General features: G+C 45.2%; 2 protein-coding genes across 2 annotated transcripts; one reads left to right on the forward strand and one right to left on the reverse strand.

The window, feature by feature from the left end:
• Window positions 1-363: 363 nt before the first annotated feature.
• Window positions 364-8,465, reverse strand: LOC144155581 (E3 ubiquitin-protein ligase RNF166-like). Its single transcript, XM_077687117.1, has 5 exons — window positions 8,225-8,465; window positions 5,443-5,596; window positions 5,166-5,378; window positions 2,927-3,034; window positions 364-2,496 (listed from the first exon to the last, which is right to left on the reverse strand). The coding sequence occupies exons 1-5, from the start codon at window positions 8,344-8,346 to the stop codon at window positions 2,431-2,433; spliced, it is 663 nt and encodes a 220-aa protein (XP_077543243.1). The 5' UTR covers window positions 8,347-8,465; the 3' UTR covers window positions 364-2,430.
• A 209-nt stretch (window positions 8,466-8,674) lies between these two features.
• On the forward strand, window positions 8,675-17,931 carry LOC144155580 (putative ribosome-binding factor A, mitochondrial). The gene is made up of 6 exons (XM_077687116.1): window positions 8,675-8,889; window positions 9,109-9,139; window positions 9,325-9,483; window positions 10,732-10,847; window positions 15,793-15,964; window positions 17,418-17,931. The coding sequence occupies exons 1-6, from the start codon at window positions 8,750-8,752 to the stop codon at window positions 17,859-17,861; spliced, it is 1,062 nt and encodes a 353-aa protein (XP_077543242.1). The 5' UTR covers window positions 8,675-8,749; the 3' UTR covers window positions 17,862-17,931.

The raw sequence follows: 17,931 nt of genomic DNA on the forward strand, positions 1-17,931 counted from the left end.
GGCTTCATACTCCTTCAGGATTTGAAAATACAGCAAGCAAAGGTGTACTTGGTAAGGCGAATTCTGGCAGGTTTAGACAAACGTAGCACTCTTGTCTTTGTGCGCCCTTGTGAACTCGCTCGCAGTGCCACACAATGGTGTAAGAAACTCTGCTTGTGTTACCGTACATAGTTTGCAGTTTTGGCCCAGCCAATGCCTTCACAATGAGCAAGTGCTGCAGTGCCACATAACAGCAAGATTTCAACATACAGCAGTGCATACAGCAAGATTCCAACATTTACGTGCAGAATTGCTGCACGGTGTGAGGTGCAGCTCAACTAAGCACACCCCCAGAATATCAAACATGAATCGCTGATGAAAGTCCCAAAATGAACTGACTTTTAATGGATTAGTACAACAAACTCCGTAGTCTGAGGAAGTTTGGGCATACAAACCTGGTACAGGTATGTTAGAGTATAAAAAAGCATGACAAACACACTGGTCAAGGCTGACAGCAGACTGCTTGCTGATGTAAGTCAATGGCACAGCATAACATTTTGTCCTTGGCCTTGTGCGCACAGTTACTTTTTAAGTACATTGTGACTACAGCAGCCCAAGCAATTGCACTTGTGACAGTACAAGACGATTCTTTGTCTTGTGCACAGTGACAACAAAAAGTATAACCAGGGAGAAAAAGTAATGTACCAGCATTACGGAAACTGGAATGCACAAACCCACACATAAGCATTCAAGCTAATCACCCACGCGTGACTAGCCAGTGGCAACAAACAAAAAGTTAGGGCCCCTAGTTCAACAAAATATGTCAAGGTAGCGTTTTAACGAAAAAAAAAAAAAAAAAACAAGTATGCATTCACAATGACAGCCATAAATGCGACTTTTAATGGCAAACAGAAACCAACTCACAAACACATTTTCCTTGAAAAATGCAAACCAATGCAAACCCCCGATGTCTGAAACAACAAGGATGAAAATGGTGCAGCATGAAAGGCAAGCACTGCATTTTAAGCTACGCTTTCCCGTTAGAGGTTCTGTGAAAGGCACAATGCTTTTGCAGTAAAAGTTTGATGCCAAAAAAAAAAAAAAGACAAGTAGGCTAATGAAGCTCAGCAAACGTGGTCAAGTGTTCCGACAAGAGCTTCGACTCATCACCTGTCTTTGTGGAAACAAAAAATTGCAGTCATTGACTAAGTCAAACAAGTGGTTGTTTTTGCAACCCACATGGGTCTACTCTAAGCACAGAGTATAATGAATGAAACTGTGGTGCGTGATTAAGTCAATGGGATGGTACTGATGTTCTGCAACCCATACTGATCAACTGTAAGCACAGAGGATAATGTCTAGGTTGTGCGTCAACAACAAACTGCTTGCCTTATCATACAGCACCCGCATTGGAATAGCACAGAATTCAATTAGTGCCCCGATGGTGCTTTGCCCACTGTCGCCCACCGTAACAAAAAAAAAAAAAAGCACAAACAACAGGAATAACTGGAAATCAAATAGAAAACACCAGGCAATGAAACCAAGCAAAGCTAATTTCAGTGTTCACACACCATGAACAAACTGTCCCGCAGTCAGTGTCCATACCATCCTTTTGGTGAACAAACTGTCCTGCAGTCCTCCCTCAGACACAGCCAAACACCAATCGTTGCAGGATACACCCTATGCTGAAATTGACCAAGCAGTTGCTGCTTGGACGGCAGTATACCAACCAACAGACAACATTCACTGGCCATTTGTGCTAACAATGTAGTGATGCACTCTCCCCTACGACATCAGGCTTCAAAGCAATCTGCAACAGCCACTACAACTGAGCCCATACATGACACGTTCTCCAAGACACCTCCACCCAGGTGAACCTGCTTCAGCCCACAACAGTGTGCCTCTCCTCAAAGCACCCTAAGTCTCGAGTTGGCACACGGCAAAACCATGAGCAGCATAGCATATTTGGCCAGTGGTTGGCATTTGCCAGAGCATGTCATGTCTGTGCCAAGGGTTACAAACCGGTTTCATGAGCAACGTAGAAGACAGCAATGTGTATTTATACATAACCAGATCACTTGCGAGCGTTCCGGCTCGTCCACTTCTTGCAATACACAAATCACACGGGACTTGAAACAAAAAAAGATGATATGCACAACTGACACATTGAGGGGGCCATGTTTCCCACGGAACCCTTGCCTTTTCCTGAGCCCCCCTCCCACTCCATGTGCGCTTATCTAGCAAGGCTTGGTATCCAGATCAGACCTCTAGTCCACTGAGACTTTGCTCAAAGAAGTGCTGTTCCTGCAGCAACAAGTATCTAAAAATAGCAGTATCAAAAAAGGTGGCACCCGACATTCACGAAGGAAGGCCTGTTTGATGCCAATCGTGAGAAGTACAAAATGTTTTACAAAAGGTACAATTTCCACGACTGCTGGAGGGGGGACACCTTCATTTTTCCTTGAGGGATGCTTCCAGGGCCTGCTGCAAAGCATCGTCGTCGTCAATGCCGTAGTCCTGCAACGGAAGACCAAGGCTCATAATGAGTGCTGGCCATGAATGGAGCGGCCCACTCCACAACTGAACACTAGACGCACAGGCAGCGACACTACTGACAGCAGCTGGCACACAATAAAAAGATGAAAATAAAGGAACTGAAAGTGTACATGCAGTCAGCCGGTAATACAACTTCCCGAAAAAAAAAAAAAAAAAAAAAAAAGGAACATGTGACAGGCATATGGTGGTGCGTTTTGTCTTAAGATGTAGCTCACAACCTATTCTCACCGAGATATAGCATTGCATAATACGCAAACTGGAAATACCAGTGATCAGGAAAGTTTCCTCCACCAGTATGCGACTGTATGACAGTAGGCAGAGGATGACAGTAGTCGGCACCTCATAGAATGCTCGCCATCTTGCAACCAAGTTGAAATGCCAGACCACTCACCACATAGGTGTCGTATTCAAATCGGTGCCGCAGATTCAGGTGACTTAGAAAGTTGATGGACTTCTGGTGAGGATTTCCCCAGGGCATAGAAGCACACACCGGGCAAACCTGGATGAACCAATTGGACAGACTAAGTGTTTCAACAGTCGCCAGTGCACTGGATGTGAAGATAACAAGGTCTGCCGCACACTAGCTCCAAATGTGCCAGGTCACCACAACCACCTGGATCCTATGCTCGACTTCACCTATTTTGCCACAGCTGTGTCACCAAATAACTGCAGTGATTTGAATAAGTTGCATCCTTATCTTTTGCTGCTGCCACCTAACCAGACTTGGTTTAGAAAAATTACACTTGTGCGAATGTAGTTGACCTATTCAACATTGAAGTAATCTGCCACTCAAGCAACCGTAGGTTTGTTACACCAGCGATTGTGCAGAGATTACATTTGTTTCATGTCAGGGCTTGTCTAAACCTTGGCCCTGACACAATTTATTAATGTCTGGAGCTACTGCAGTGCTGGGTGTACAAGAGATGCAAGGTACGCACTGGTCAGACAGATTGTATTTATGAAGCTGCTACACATGACGAGCAAACAAAACCGTCATTGCATTGTAAAGTAAATAACAAGGAAAAGAACACAAAGTAACTGCAACCTGTACATACAGCGTATTGTATGACGACTGGTAACCGAGAGCACTGTTTCAGGGCAATACAATGTAGCTTCTTCCCCTTTTTATTTTCCCCAAGTCTTACAAAACTTTGAGGTTTAGAAAAATGAACAGCAGATGTCAGTGTGCCTTTTTTCAGTGCCTGCCAAATGGGTTCTCTCTCCATTTGTTCAGCTAAAAAACTTGAACTACCTTTTTGTATGCAGTGCTACAAACTATCTCATGTTCACATGCCTGTTGCTTTGGTTGAGTGCTTTTGCCAAAGCAAACTGTAGCCATTTGTGGCTTGCCCGGCTTTGGCCGTGCATGCTTCTATGAATGTCTATTATATACACTGAAAGTCTCGAGCCACCAAATAAGCAGCTGTTTATTTAGTGACAAGAATATCCAGTAACAGACTTGAGAAGACGTGGATGAAGTGAGCTTTCATGTTTATTGTATTCCAATTTAGCTGCACCCCAGCATGGTCCAACAGATAGTCATCACACTGTTTGTCAACGATTTGTTTGGTAAATCTCTACAGCATGTTAACAGTGGAATGCTGACAAATAGCTATTTCATCAGGCTCAGTATGGCTAGACGAATACAGCACCGAAGTCGATGTAGCCATACAGCCAGCATGAGGCGGTGCAGCAGTGTGTGGCTCACAATAGGTTTCTTCTATTTATCATTTCAGGCTGCTCTGTATTTTATTGGCTTTGTATTTTATTTGCCCAAAGAATTTCTATTGCGACAGCAGTGTTGGACTGCCCAGTACGTGCTCAAAAATGCCCTGGACAGGCAAATAAGAGAGACCAAATAAAACCAATGTGTTGACAAAAAGGTGCAGGAGCTACCCAAGGGCACTGTAACATAGGAAAACGGTGCTAATTTGGCAGCTTTTTTAGAGTAATGCTGCAGGGAGCTAAGCTCAAAGAGTGATTTTAGCAACAGAACACTTCGGCATTCACAGAATCCACAGTGGATGCTTGCACACCCCTTCATCAAGTGAGCGACTTGGTAAATCAGAAAATGGAGACTCAGCCAAAAATCAAACCCCCTCTACCAAAGGCTGGTTGAAAAGTGAGCTTTCTTGAGAAAATCAAATGGCAAAGTGCCGAAGTCAAAGCCGACAACAAACAAATCCCCCCCATGAGAAAGCTGAGCCCCTCCTCCTCCAGGGTATTAGAATGGCGCAATCGGATCCACGTAGGCTTTGCAATGTGAGGGACCCAGGTTCGATTCCGACCACTGCAAGCATTTTTTCTTGTGTCATCATCATCTCATGTGCCCTCCCATTGTGTAAAGCTGGCTCTCCTGCAGTGTGTTTTGGTTGCGACACCGCTATCAGTGAGACCTAGAAAGCGTCGCTTTAATAAATGGTCACCCCCCACCCGAGCAAAACAACTGCAAGAAATGTGCGCACATTCTCACTCATCATCAAACCTAGGCGTGTCTTTCACACCAGTTGGCCAATAAATGACATGCAGAAGCGCAACGATGGAGTGTGCACGCGACAAAATGAGCACCGAGAGACACAGACCCAACAGATTCCGTCCCCTGCAAGCCTCCTGATGGATGCAAAGCTCACCACAGAGCGTGGGTTGTTGTAGTGGTTGGCATTGCAGTGGTCCCTCAGAGAAGGCAGGTCCAGGTTGTCCGTCTCGCAGTAGGGGCATGGGAAAGTGACCCGGTTCTCCTTGCTGGCCGAGTGCGGGGGCTGGTAGACCGGGGGCGCTGCGGCCGCCCCCTCCACTTCATCCGTGCAGCTGCTGTGGTGGGCCCGCAGCTTGGACAGTGACAGCTGGGCGACCAAGGCCCCCCGTTAGGCCTATCCATTAGGCTTACCACTCGTCCACTGGGCTTACCACTTTCCTGCAGCCCGAGCAGGGAGCCTTAAGCGAGGAAATGTTCTTGGCAAGGTCCTTGGCTCGCACCGTTTTGCTGGGGTCAAAGATAGACCGGCACAGCGGGCACTTTGGGTCATCTTGCTTGCACTGAGCCAGGCATCCGCTGCAAAAGCTGCAGGGCCAGTGGATGATTATCAATGCCAAGTGAAACAGTAAAGACACTAGGCAGGCAGAAAGAATTTGGAGAGAAAAAAACAAGATCATGCAGTCAGCCTCTGCAGGTTGCACCAGCTTTGTTCCCAGATGCTATGACCTCAAGAGAGAGAGAGAGGTAATTTTTTTTTTGCACTCGCACTTTTATGTCCTTTTGAATTTTTGAACGCCCTTTTTAGACACCACTACTTGCGCCACGACCAAATGATGCAACTATGGTAAAAAGAAACAAGGGGTCAGGGGAAGAGAGAGAGAACTTGAGCTAATTTTGTATTCCCATGGCAAAACAGAGTAGTGAATCATAGTGATGCATTCTTCAGACGACTATGGGAAGAAAACATTAAAATAAGAAAGTAGTGACCAGAGTTAGCTCTTGTAAAGCAACACGCGGAACATAAAAACACCTGGGTACATATCAGGTTTCACAGCACAACAGCATGTGACATTTGCGATTAACTCTAAGCTCAAACTTTGCAAGAAAAGAAATGCTGCATAAATCCATCCGTACACACTATGAGCCAGGCTTCTTTAACTTATCACTACCAAATTATCCACAAATAATACGAAGATTGATTTAATATGACAGTTTCATGGCAATGCACAGAAAATAAACTCTGGGTTGCATCTCTGACAGTCTGTGGTGAGCTGTAAATTTATTGCCATTTGATCTTTATGTTCACATAAATGTTAAAAGCCGTTCCTTTGTACTCTTTAAAATCTTGTATAGGCACAGAGGTTCATATTCCACGGGTATAAAACAAAAAGACCTACAAAAAACTTTAAAAGTGCAGTTTTAACGCACCAAAACTACACCTAGCTAGGCTATAAGGATTGTCACAGCAGAGGGCTATGTATGAATTTAGGCCACTTGTTAACAAGGTACGTGAATACACATGTTTCGACTATTATAAAAGTAATGGTTAAAAAATGAATTACATGTCCACAGCTCGCGCTGCACCCCTTAGGCCCGCCCACAAGGTTGTCAAATTGTTTTTTTTTTTAGCATCCTACAAGTACACGAGTACTTGTGAGGAAGCATGAGGAAAAACTTTATTGGGCATTTTTAAATATTTTGCCATTAACGAGGTGAAACATAGCACTGGGCTAACACACGCATTTTTACAATTACCCAAAATATCTTCCGCACAGTAAAAACGCATCGTGCATTTAAATATCTAAAAACTGATTTCGATATTTTTGGAAATGCCGCCATAAATGAGGTTAAATAAATTACAGCCACGTAGTTACACGCACGTTCTTGCAACCGCAAACAATGTATATCCGATTCCCGCAAAGTTATCTAATTGCTTTACAAAGTTAGTTTTTATGTCTAATAACAAATAGCACGTGCAAATGCTTACATTACAGCGTATTTTTCTCGTTTAAAAATACGGACATGGCCGGGTCAAGTTGCTTGTGTAAAATCACTACACCTTGCACGAGAACCACGTTGGAGAGCTGAATGGGAGAGGGGGGTGTAAAACGCAATACAAGATTCGCTTTGATACATTCGACAGCACAGCAAACATTTTTACATCTAAAATTCCAGAAAAACTACGGTCCTTAAATTTTAAGGACCTTAAGAAAAACGTTCTTCCAGCGCCGCCGCACGAAGCTTGCGGCAGAGAGTAGCTTGACCACGGGCAGCTTCGCAAGAAATATTGTTTTCCGTCATCGTGGAGAAAAACAAAGCAGGGACGCAAAAAAGCCTAACAAGCTCAGTACATTTTTCATTTCACAGCTGTTACGACCAAACAGCTGCTTCAGACATTACTCATGCAAGCAGTTGAAAACCGGAAAACAAAGCGAAACGCTAACCGAAAAAATAAACACAGGAAGTTGACGGCTAGCAGCACGTGCCCGAAGCCTTTGTCTCCACATCTCACTCGAAGGCGAGCAGTGCGCGCACGCTAGCGAACTCCGCAGAAGTTTCACCGCTGTTCAAATTCGCGCAGTGCAGCGCACTGTACGCGGAAATGCGCCGGAAGCTCCTGGAAACGCGCAGCGCGATTCCCCTGAAGTGCGCATATCAGCTGTTGCGTACACGTACTGGGGTAACAAAGGATGCGCGCACTGTTGCGTAACCCCTCTCCTCGAACTGCGTTTCGACAGTCACTGCTGCTGTTCATGTCCGCGTCTCGGCTCAAGGCTGGTCTCACGAGGGCCTCAGGAGTCCGAAAGACGCCGGAGACCCCCCGCATAGCAACAGCAGACCTCGGCGAGGGAAGAACGCCAAAACCGAAACTCTCTTTCCAAGCCCCACAGGCTTCAGTCAAACCTTGAGACGATATATTGACACCAAGTCGCGCTATATAATTTTAAAGAAACGTATGCGCGCCCAGCAGCTCCGAAAATTATTACCAGAGCACGCGCGCACACCGCGCAACGTAACAGCGCAGCGTTCGACGGTTACAAAAAGAAACGGTTATAAAATACTTTCAAAAATGAAAAATCCAAGTTCAATCTACCCAAGCGCATAAAAAATAAAATGCGACCACCTGAAAGCAGCAAGGGGCGCCGATGAGTACGAGCTGAAGGAAGTTGCGACGCGAGAACCATGCGTTCGAAAGAACAAAGCGATTCTTACGTGTGGCCGCAGCTGATCGTGACTGGCTTTTGAAATATCTCCAAGCAAATGGGACAAACAAATTCTTCCGTGTTGCTGATCATACTGCTCGCCGTTTTGAAAATGGAAAGCTTTGCCATCATTCTGATTTACGTTCGGAGCACTGGACGTTACTGCATGAAGACGCTGAATTAGTGCGCAGCAAAAGGCTCATTCTACATAACTCGGGCCTGATTGTCGTCGTATGAGTGGTCTCGCGGTCCCGTGTTTTCGTCGGCCAAGCTTGCTCCTCATGCAATAAAAAAAGAAGAAGTGATTACAAATACTTGTTTCAATAGCTTATAATACGTACAAAAATTTAATTAAACAATTTACTGGTACTTTGTTGTTTCTCAATATTGTCAGTTGTTTGATATGAATTATTTTCGTTACACTTTTTTTTGTCAGGCAGTGACCTCTAATGTTCATATCTAAACATTTCAGCCAACAGCAAGGGCTAATGGAGGAGCGGTGTCGATGTAAACAGAAGCACGCCGCATTTGGAAGATGGCCGAGCTATCGTGGATTTTGCGTGGTCTGACGCATACGCACTACTCTTCTTTCCCACTGAGCAGACATTTTTCGTTGTGCCATTGTAATAGTGCGAAACTTGGAGTGTTTTTGCACAAACTTCTTGACAAATCAAAGTAAGCGATGTTCGTCATTCTTGTTGACCTCCTGCGTTTTAAATCGTCTGTGCCAAATAAACTGCTGGCCATTAGAAATTAAAATGTCTGATTGCCTTGGAAATTACAAAATTACGTCAAATATTTATTTAAGCCGATCTAAAGCGATGCGTATAAAATATCTATATGTCGTTTACGTATGCGTGGCAGCAAATTTCATAAAACTTTTACTTTTCCCAGAAAACGACATCCGCAGCAGTACGTGTACATGGTAAGTCACATATTTTCAAGCTGCTAGTATAATGACAGTGTAACTTTAATAGTGCTATCCATCTTGCCTAGCATGAAACGAAAGTACTTGAATGTACTACTACTATAGTTGGAGAAGCTTTGCCACTCGACCTTCTTGGCGTATGCGTTGACTAATCTTGCGCTGTTCATTTCGTTTTGTCGCAGCCACCCAACTCTTCTGTACCGTCAGCACCCAGAAAGGTGCAGGAGCGCACTAGAAGGCAGCGAGTTCTGAATGCCGTACTCATGGAGAGTCTTTCGAATATCATGGTGACGGGCGACTTAAGCGAGAAACTGAAAGGATGTGCTGTTGAGCTCACTCAGGTGAATCTCTCATTTCATTGCGCTGAGTGTAAAAAAAATTACCGCCGTGCATGCTATTCTCGTGTTCTTGCTTCCTCATCATCCGTAGCCAGCCCCGTAACAGTCTGTACCACATTATGTATTATGAGCGCATTTTGATGCGGTGCTTGGATAAACTGCTTAGGTTAGCTCATCAGGCATGGTTCTTGGCTGTGAGGACAAAAAGTATGCAACTTATGGAGGCACCTTAAATAATAATTTTTGCAGTCTTACCACAAAGGTTTATATTGTTTGCTGCTTTGAGGCAGTAGCCTTGTTGTCAGTAAAATGGTAGTATGAGTGCATAAGGTTTTCCTCCAAAGGTCGTGCTGCTGACGGGCAAGATTAGGCCACCTCTATGTTGTGCAGAAGGCGGCAGCAACTGCTTTTCATTTATTCCACCTTAAAGGCGCATTCTCTAGAAACCAGGCTAGTGCTGCTGCTTTCTAAGTCAGCTTTTAGAAGCAATAACACTCTCTGTACATGGTGTCAGGTGCACATTAATCAGCCGCACGTGGCCTGAATTAGTCGAAAGTCCTCACCATAGTGTGTCAACCAACACGAGTGTGGTATAAGTTTATTAGTCCCCAAATTCGATTTCACTACCTGCATGACAGCAGGGCAAACAAAACTATGCAACTACTTCGGGACGTCCCATGTGTTGTGACGTGTAGACTACAATGAGCCAACTGCATGTCTTCCCTTTACCACTTTCAGGCCAGGACAGCCCATAATGTTGCTTGCAGTTGATGGGCCAACCACGCTCACACTTTCTCTGTGCATCTTTGCAGCTTGGTGCTTTTTTTTTCTTTTAACCAGGCATGCTGATTTCTTCTGTGAAACATCGCCTGCCATTTCTTGTCTTGCATGTTGGTACTGGTACAACATCAATTGAATGCATAAGGCTGGTGTGCACATAGTGTGTCGATGCTGTGAAGACCTGTCACAGCTAATGCAACAAAAGGAAATTTAATGTCAGCAACTTCTGGGCTGTTAGTATGTGTGTGTCTAGCTACAAATTCTCTGGGTAAATCATTTTCTAATGCAACTCATCTTTACCATGCCATTTAGCACATCATCTCTAAGCTGTGTCGATTTGGAGGTATACCAAGCATTCGGGGTATACCTAGCTTTCAATTTTTGTTGTTACTATAATTATGTACGTTTGTGCCTTTTCACACATGCAGAAGCAACCTGATGGTTTTGCGTTCCTTTTCTTTGGCTGTCCAGGTTCGTATATCAGCGGACTGCACCCACTTGAATGTTTACTGGGTCACTTCCATTCAAGAGCACGGTGCACACGAGAAGGTTGCGGAACTTCTTCAGTCGAGCGCTGGATATCTGAAGTAAGTGTGTTGAAATATGCAAACAGCTGAGTGCTGTATGTTGTGCGTACCATTTTAACATGCACCACTTGAGCCATCCTCGCCCATTTTGGCCCTCGATAGATCTTTTGCAAATCAAGAAAGAGGCGTTAGCCCTATTCTAGTTGCCAGAAATTGTGAATTTGCCTTGTCGCTTGCTGTTTGAAGTTGTTGAAAGGTTCTTCTGATGTGCGGTGCAGTGCTCTGCGATACTATTTGTTCCTTATTAAATGTTGGGCACTATACTACAGTTTGAAAGCGTGTTACTGAGTGTGAAAAACGCAGTGAAACCATATGCATGTATGTATGAAGGCTATAGCTTTTCTTGGGGAACTTAAAAATTCAGGTCGTGTTTTTGTGTCTGCCTGCCTACCCATCCTCAAAAAAATTTGGCACAAAGTTTGAAAGCATGTATACTTCTTTTGCTTATGAAGAAGAAAGTATGTCTGTCTCCCTGACGCGTTTGGTGTGACAGGAGTGAGGAGAGAAGCCCTATGTCTGTAGCAGAAGGATGTGAGTGCACTGAAGGGCCACGCCTCCACAGTTAGGCACATGCTGTTACCTGCGATGGCCTGGTCTAAGTGGACTAGCTTGTGTTGTTTGAGTCACCATTGCTGCCGTTCCTTGCTGGCGCTGGCTTCTGCAGTTGCTGGCTCCTGTTCACAATAATTCAGCGAAGAAACTCTCCGACAAGATCACGCTACTGCAAATTCTGCTTTTTGAAATGCAGTAATGCTCATCTAGCCATGAAAATTCACTTAATGTGTGAACAACTGGTCCTCCACTGAAGCAAAACATTCCAGTTTTTTTCCTGTCTCAAGAAAACTTCTGGCTGGCAACTGCTTATAGATGAGCCTAGTTTCGAAGTCTGTGGCATGTAAGGCACTGCAAACACAGTGTACAGTTCACATTAGGTGTTAGGTGCTAGAGCCATATCTCGGCTAAGAAGCATGACATAGCAAAAGACTTTGGAGTGATTCGGACCACCTAGGAATCCTGGGGACGCAAAAAACTTAGCAACTTTTTGTCCTCAATAAACTGAACTGGTGCGCACCATCTGTCCTCGATAAACCGGAGTGCACTTCCATGGAGCAATTTTTGGTTGCCCCGTCGTGCACTGAATAGTCGACAGAGCGCCAGGGTGCAACCCCAGGGCACATTGTGAACTACGCCAAGGAAGCGGCTTCCTCCATCGTCTGCTGCAGCGACGGCGCATCAACGCACTCGTGGCAAGGCAGAAACGGCTGTATATTGTTGCTGACAAGGATGGATTGCTTGCGAATTCATCAGACAGCGGTGCAACGGGCTCAGATGGGGCACTAATAACGGCCAGAGATTGCATATGAGCACACAAACATTATGTGCCATGAACGAATTTCGCTTACTGCAAGGAAGACTGCATGGCGAGCCAGTAGGAGTAAATATTGGAGCTTTGCATTCGTATTGTTTGAGTGAGGTATCACACACAGTCACTGGGGTGCCTAGACCATGAAGGGCCTACATATTTTCTTGTAGCCGAGGGACAGGCCGTGACTGCAGACACTTGCATTGTTGTGGCTCTCAGAAGACGAGAGGCACCTTGTAGATGGCTATTTAGTAGGAGTACATTGTCGCACATGTGTGAGGGATATAGGTTGTGTGGTGGCTTTCAATAAATATCACTTTGTAGCAGTGCTGTGTCATATTTAGTTGTTTTATTGGAACCTGTCAATGCTTTCGTAAGTTTCTCTCATAGCCCAAGAGATGGCGCTAGTGTAGAACTGCTTGGTTTTTCCTTGATCAACGGTTCATGCTGGTGCGCACCGTCATGGAGAACTGTGCATCGCACCGGTTTTGGGGGTAACCCCGGTGCTTGTTTATCGAGGACACTAAGAGAGATCACATCTTTCACAACTCTCTTGGCTTGTTTTGATGACAAACAAGGATGTGCTTGTGTAGAAGTAAATAGAACTGGCCATTTCTCATTTCCATTTTGCTTCCATTTTTTGGTGACACAAAATTGCACATCACAAAAACTAGCCTTTAAGCCAACTGAACCAGTGTGGTGCTACCTCCTAAATGAATTTGTATAAGATGAACAGTGACGCCCGGACCGGTCTTGTAGCCTTGCTATTGCACTAATAATCTCTTTCTTCTGTTGGCTTTTGAATACGTTGACACTGGCAGTAAAAAAGGACTCTGCTCTCGGTTTCACTGTTGTACATCTACTAACTGCTCAAGATAAAATATTTTACCGAAATCAAAACATACAAAGCGTACCACTTGTGGCAGCGGGCCTGCTTGTTTTATATTGTTTACTATGTGAAGTCTGTATTTTTTTTTTTTAATTATGGGATCAGCGGAAATTTCCTCATGCATTTATGTTACGCTTGAATGTTCCTATCTCCCTTTTTCTTTATTTTTTTTTCTTTGGAAAAATGTTTAGATAGATTCTGCCAATCCTGTTTTATTATTCACGATTTGTGATGTCATAGTTCCAAAAAATGTATGAGGTGGTGAAATCCATTTCCGCTGTGCATTTTTTGCGTTAATAATTGCTGCAGTTGTGATTGGTGTATTTGCATTTTTAGCACTGTAATCTACCGAGTCCAACTATTTTTCAGACTTAAGTGTCTCCTTAACATGTGCCAAAGTCTCACACACATGGGCATTTTTGTTTCTCAACATTCTGTAGGAAAATAGGTGCTGTGGCAGGGAATGTAACCCATGGTTGTTGTGAAGTGCGCTACTTTAACCACTGAACCATCGTGGTGGGCACCACTAAACCCTTTGGATTAGATGACTGTGTATGCTCAAGAATGAATTATACAAATTTCATTGCTGTGAATACTGTATTCACAGCAAATTTAATGGAGTGTTAGGTTTGAAAATCGTGTTTAACGTAAATTACGTGGCTGATATGGGTGTAAGCCACTGATCTCCACCAGAGTTGCTGGATGGCGCTTCGAGCTCTCCGGCGCACGGCCGCCGGAAGTTCGAGCGATCGTCCCGGAAGTCGGGCCGTTCCAGCATAGCGCATGCTACGCATGGGCTGGTTTCGCACGCATTTCGCCAAAAATGCCTGCTTTTTGCGCCGTAAACTGCACAAGCAGACCAGAGAAGTCGTCTGGGAAGACGTTCTACTTGGAAGTATTACAATATTCTGAACGATGTGCGTGATACGCAGCGAAACGCAAATGTCATATCAGTGTCGTTTTTAAGCTGGGGTTCTTGTTACGCAGATTCCCTCGCTCTAAGCCGGATTTATACCGGCGTTGGGTGGCAAACTTATACCCTAGTTACACGGCGAAAGTAACCGCAGTTAAGTTTAACCGTGGTTACTAAACTTTAACCGCGGTTATCGCCAACTGCGGTTTTGGATGTTGCACGCGAAATTGCAAGTTTGGTAACCGCAGTCACTTGATTATGAGCGCAACAAAAATAAATTACCACACTTTTAACTTCACGATAAAAAAAGAGAAGCAGTGTAGACAAAAAGAAATATCGTTAAAGCATTCGCTTCTGACACAAACGCAACGCACTCGTGCGCGGCGAGAAGGGGCTTCCGCAACAGCTCGCAACCGGCTTGGTTTGCTCGAGTCTGTTCGGTGTTGGGAACTTTCATCTTAGCATCGCGGTAGATATTTGACCACCGCTATCTCTACAACTGCGAATTACAATCCATAGCACAATTTTTCACCGCACTAACATTCATTTTCTCGAATGCGGAAGTTCTTTTCCGCGATCAGATTGATTTCGAAGAGCGGCGATGCGATAAGCTGTTGCTGCCGTGGTCTGGGATGGTTCGGGCCGCAAGCAGTGCCGTGCGGGCAGGCACGCCGGCGTGTTTACAGGCACGGCCGACGCGCGCGCCGATCGTTTCCGTGTGCTGAAAACGCTTCAAGATTGCCTGCTATATCCATTTCTGGCGGACGACGCGCGGAATTTACAAATTTAGCACGGCGTTTGTCGTAGTTGATCGGGCGGATCGGGAAACGAGCCGCTGCTGACGGGCAGTCGCGCTGATTGCGAGAGCGATGCAAAGAACGTAAGCGCGTCTTGGGGACAGCTTTTGGGCGCCTGCTATTTGAGAACCTTTGTCTCTTCCAAACGCCAGGTGATTTTTTTTTTTCGCCTCCGCTGATGCGCCGCCACTTGCGTCCGAACTGAATTGTGCGATTTTGAGCACTGCGGCTGCAGAAAGTGCGGTTAGCGTGACCGAACTGAGGTGCCAAGATCAGTTTGCGCTAACCATGGTTAGCGACGTAACCGCAGTTTCGTCTGTCGTGTAACGCAGCAAACTGCGGGTTTTGTCTAACCGCGGTTTGCTTAACCGTGGTTAACTGTGCCCGTGTGCTCTCCATCCCCAGGCAGCAGGCTCTGCAGTTACCACTTTACTGACAACTGTTTTGACAGAACGGGCGCACGAACTCGGCTACAGCCTGTCGCCGTGCTCACGTTGTTTTCTTTCTAGCATAAATCCCTAGCATAAATTTCTAGCATAAATCCCGTTACAGCTGCGTCGTCTCTCAAACCAAGACCCAAGTGACATTTTCGTTCTCCTTTGCAATTAAATTCTGCTTCATATTAACGTCGCATATTTCGGTATAGCATATGTTGCGATCTGAACGCAATGTGTATAGCCAAAACGCAATAAAGTGAGAACGAAATGCCAAAATCCGCCAGTCGGTACGCTTATCAGCGGTTGAAAAGCATAGCAGACGCCCGACTTCCGGGACGAGCCGTTGAACTTCCGGTGGCCGTGCGCGCGTCCGGCCGCGACAGCGGCGAAGCGCCATCCAGCAACTAAGTGGAGATCAGTGGTGTAAGCCTCCGTGAAAGCAGGTGCTATTAAAAAAAATGAATCCATAGGTGTGCAATATGTATCTGCGCAAATTGTAACTTGTGTTATGTTGGCATGTGTATAAAACTTGATTTTAATTTGCAGATCTGAATTGATCAAAAATGGTTTCATGGGGAAGGCTCCAAAAATAACTTTTGTTAAAGATGTCACATATGGAAGGGCTGCCGCTGTGGAGAAACTCATTGACAAAGTCAGCGCTGAAGTGCCACCTGACCTGGGCTTGCCAGGGACTGAAAATGTGGAAGAACCTGATGATGTGAGTGATATTTTGTCATATGAGAGTCACATAGCAAGTTTGACTGACAAGAGAGATAAAGTGCTGTCTTCCATAAATTTTAGATAGGAGCTGTTGTATTGCAAAACACTCTTACCCTGTTGCCTTTTTATTGCTATTTGTAAATGTATAGTCTATTGTAGCTAGCTAGCACCTCCATGATGATGAGGCTCCTTGTAGCTAAAGCAGTGCTGCTGCGGAAAGTTATTTAGCTTTGCTGCTGTTTTTGTGGCAACACTTGTTAAAGGGGCCATGAAAACGAAATACAAGTTTGTTTTATTCAAAAAGTTTGGTGTTTTATAGTGCCCCTAGCACTTGTCTGGTAGCAAACGATGCATTATTTACTCAGAAATTAGGCAATGTAAGCCAAAATATTGATTGTCCCCCTGAATCGTGTATTTCATGACATCTGTGATGACATATTGAGGGCATGTACTTAAGCGAATGTTAGTTTGCTGACTAGGGCTGCAGCGAACGGCGAAACACATTGTTTACTGTGAGTCCTCCTAGATGGCGCTACGATACTGTGCAGGACCTCTGTCCGCACTCACTTTGTTTTTCACTGAATTTGTAACTGGATAATTTTTGTTAGGGTTGTCAGTAATTGTTTCATGAAACATTGGATATGCTCGACAGAGTCACATAAGTCAATGTCGCTTATGTCAGTTGGCCAGTGTAAGCTCTACATGCCATACGGCTATGCAGCTATAACTGGCAACTGTACGCAGTACCCACTGGTGCTTCTATGTTTACGTGTGAGTTCACAACTTCCATAGTTTACCCCACCATTCTTACTGCCGTAAAAAGAATATGAATTAAACTTAAGTGCAAATAGCTTGTTCGGCAAGCTTTTAAGCCCTACCTAACTTGTGTTTGCTTTTGCCGGCTTCAGCCAATTAATCCACAGCTGCCCATAATGCGTTATAGGTTCTAGTGCGGCAAATGAGCTAGTGGGTTGCAGGGCCATTGTCTTTTTTTTTCTAATTATATAGCTTACTTGAGTGAAGTTTCCATTAAAACTGGTGCCAGTATGATTCTAACAAGGCAATCTTTCGAATCAACCGGACTTCCATTTTGTCCTCATGGCCCCTTTAATCGATTACATAAAATAATTTGGCTTGTATGGTTCTATTGAATGCAGCAGTACCTGTTCATTCATGGCAGTAGTAGTGCTGTGTCCAGATGTGTGCACTTACTGGCACTGCTCATGGGAGCTGTTTTAAAGCATGTCTTAACCCGTAAAAGGGCAGCCTATGTGCAACAACGGCCTGACAGCTGCTTCCTTTGCCTGCAGCAGCCTCCAAAACCACAGGGGATTGAAAAACTGACTTGTGTAATTGGGGCAAGGGGCATGGGCTGTTGTCCTATTGCTTCCTCAACCATTCATGGTACACCGCTGCTCGTCATGTCATATCTTTTGCGTGTGCACTTGCAGGGAGGCCCCGGTGAGAGTGCAAATGCCAGCAGTGCAGGAAGCGTACGAGCACGGCCATACGTTCCTCCCGACATGCGGATGGATGCTTATGGGCTGGACCATGCCGCCCTCATGAGGCAGGTGCTGCTCAAGAGCAAGGGGCTGCACAGGGCTCCCCTGGAGGAACTGGCGCCCCTGAGACCGGGCGGCCAACACTCGGAGGATGCCGAGGCCAGGTTGTTGAGCCTCGCCGAGTACGTGCGACAGCGGAAGCTCAAGAGTCGGCAGCAGACCGTAGCTGAAAGAGAGGCCCGGAGGAGCCTCATTAGTGCTGGGGCGCACCGAGACGCTGAAGAGCCACTACCCGATGTTGCCACTCCAGGTGGTGATGACGACATAGACGAGGTGGAGGAAGAGCTGTCTGCTGTGTCATTCTTGGAACAAGTACAAAACGAAAGAAAATGACCCGCTGACTCTTCAACAACTGCATTCTTTTTGAGTGACCATTAATAAAGCAGCCTGTAGCAACGTTTCA

Source organism: Haemaphysalis longicornis, unplaced genomic scaffold, assembly GCF_048455015.1.
Source record: "Haemaphysalis longicornis isolate Haplotype H1 unplaced genomic scaffold, Haemaphysalis longicornis Haplotype H1 scaffold_1, whole genome shotgun sequence".
NCBI lineage: Eukaryota > Metazoa > Arthropoda > Arachnida > Ixodida > Ixodidae > Haemaphysalis > Haemaphysalis longicornis.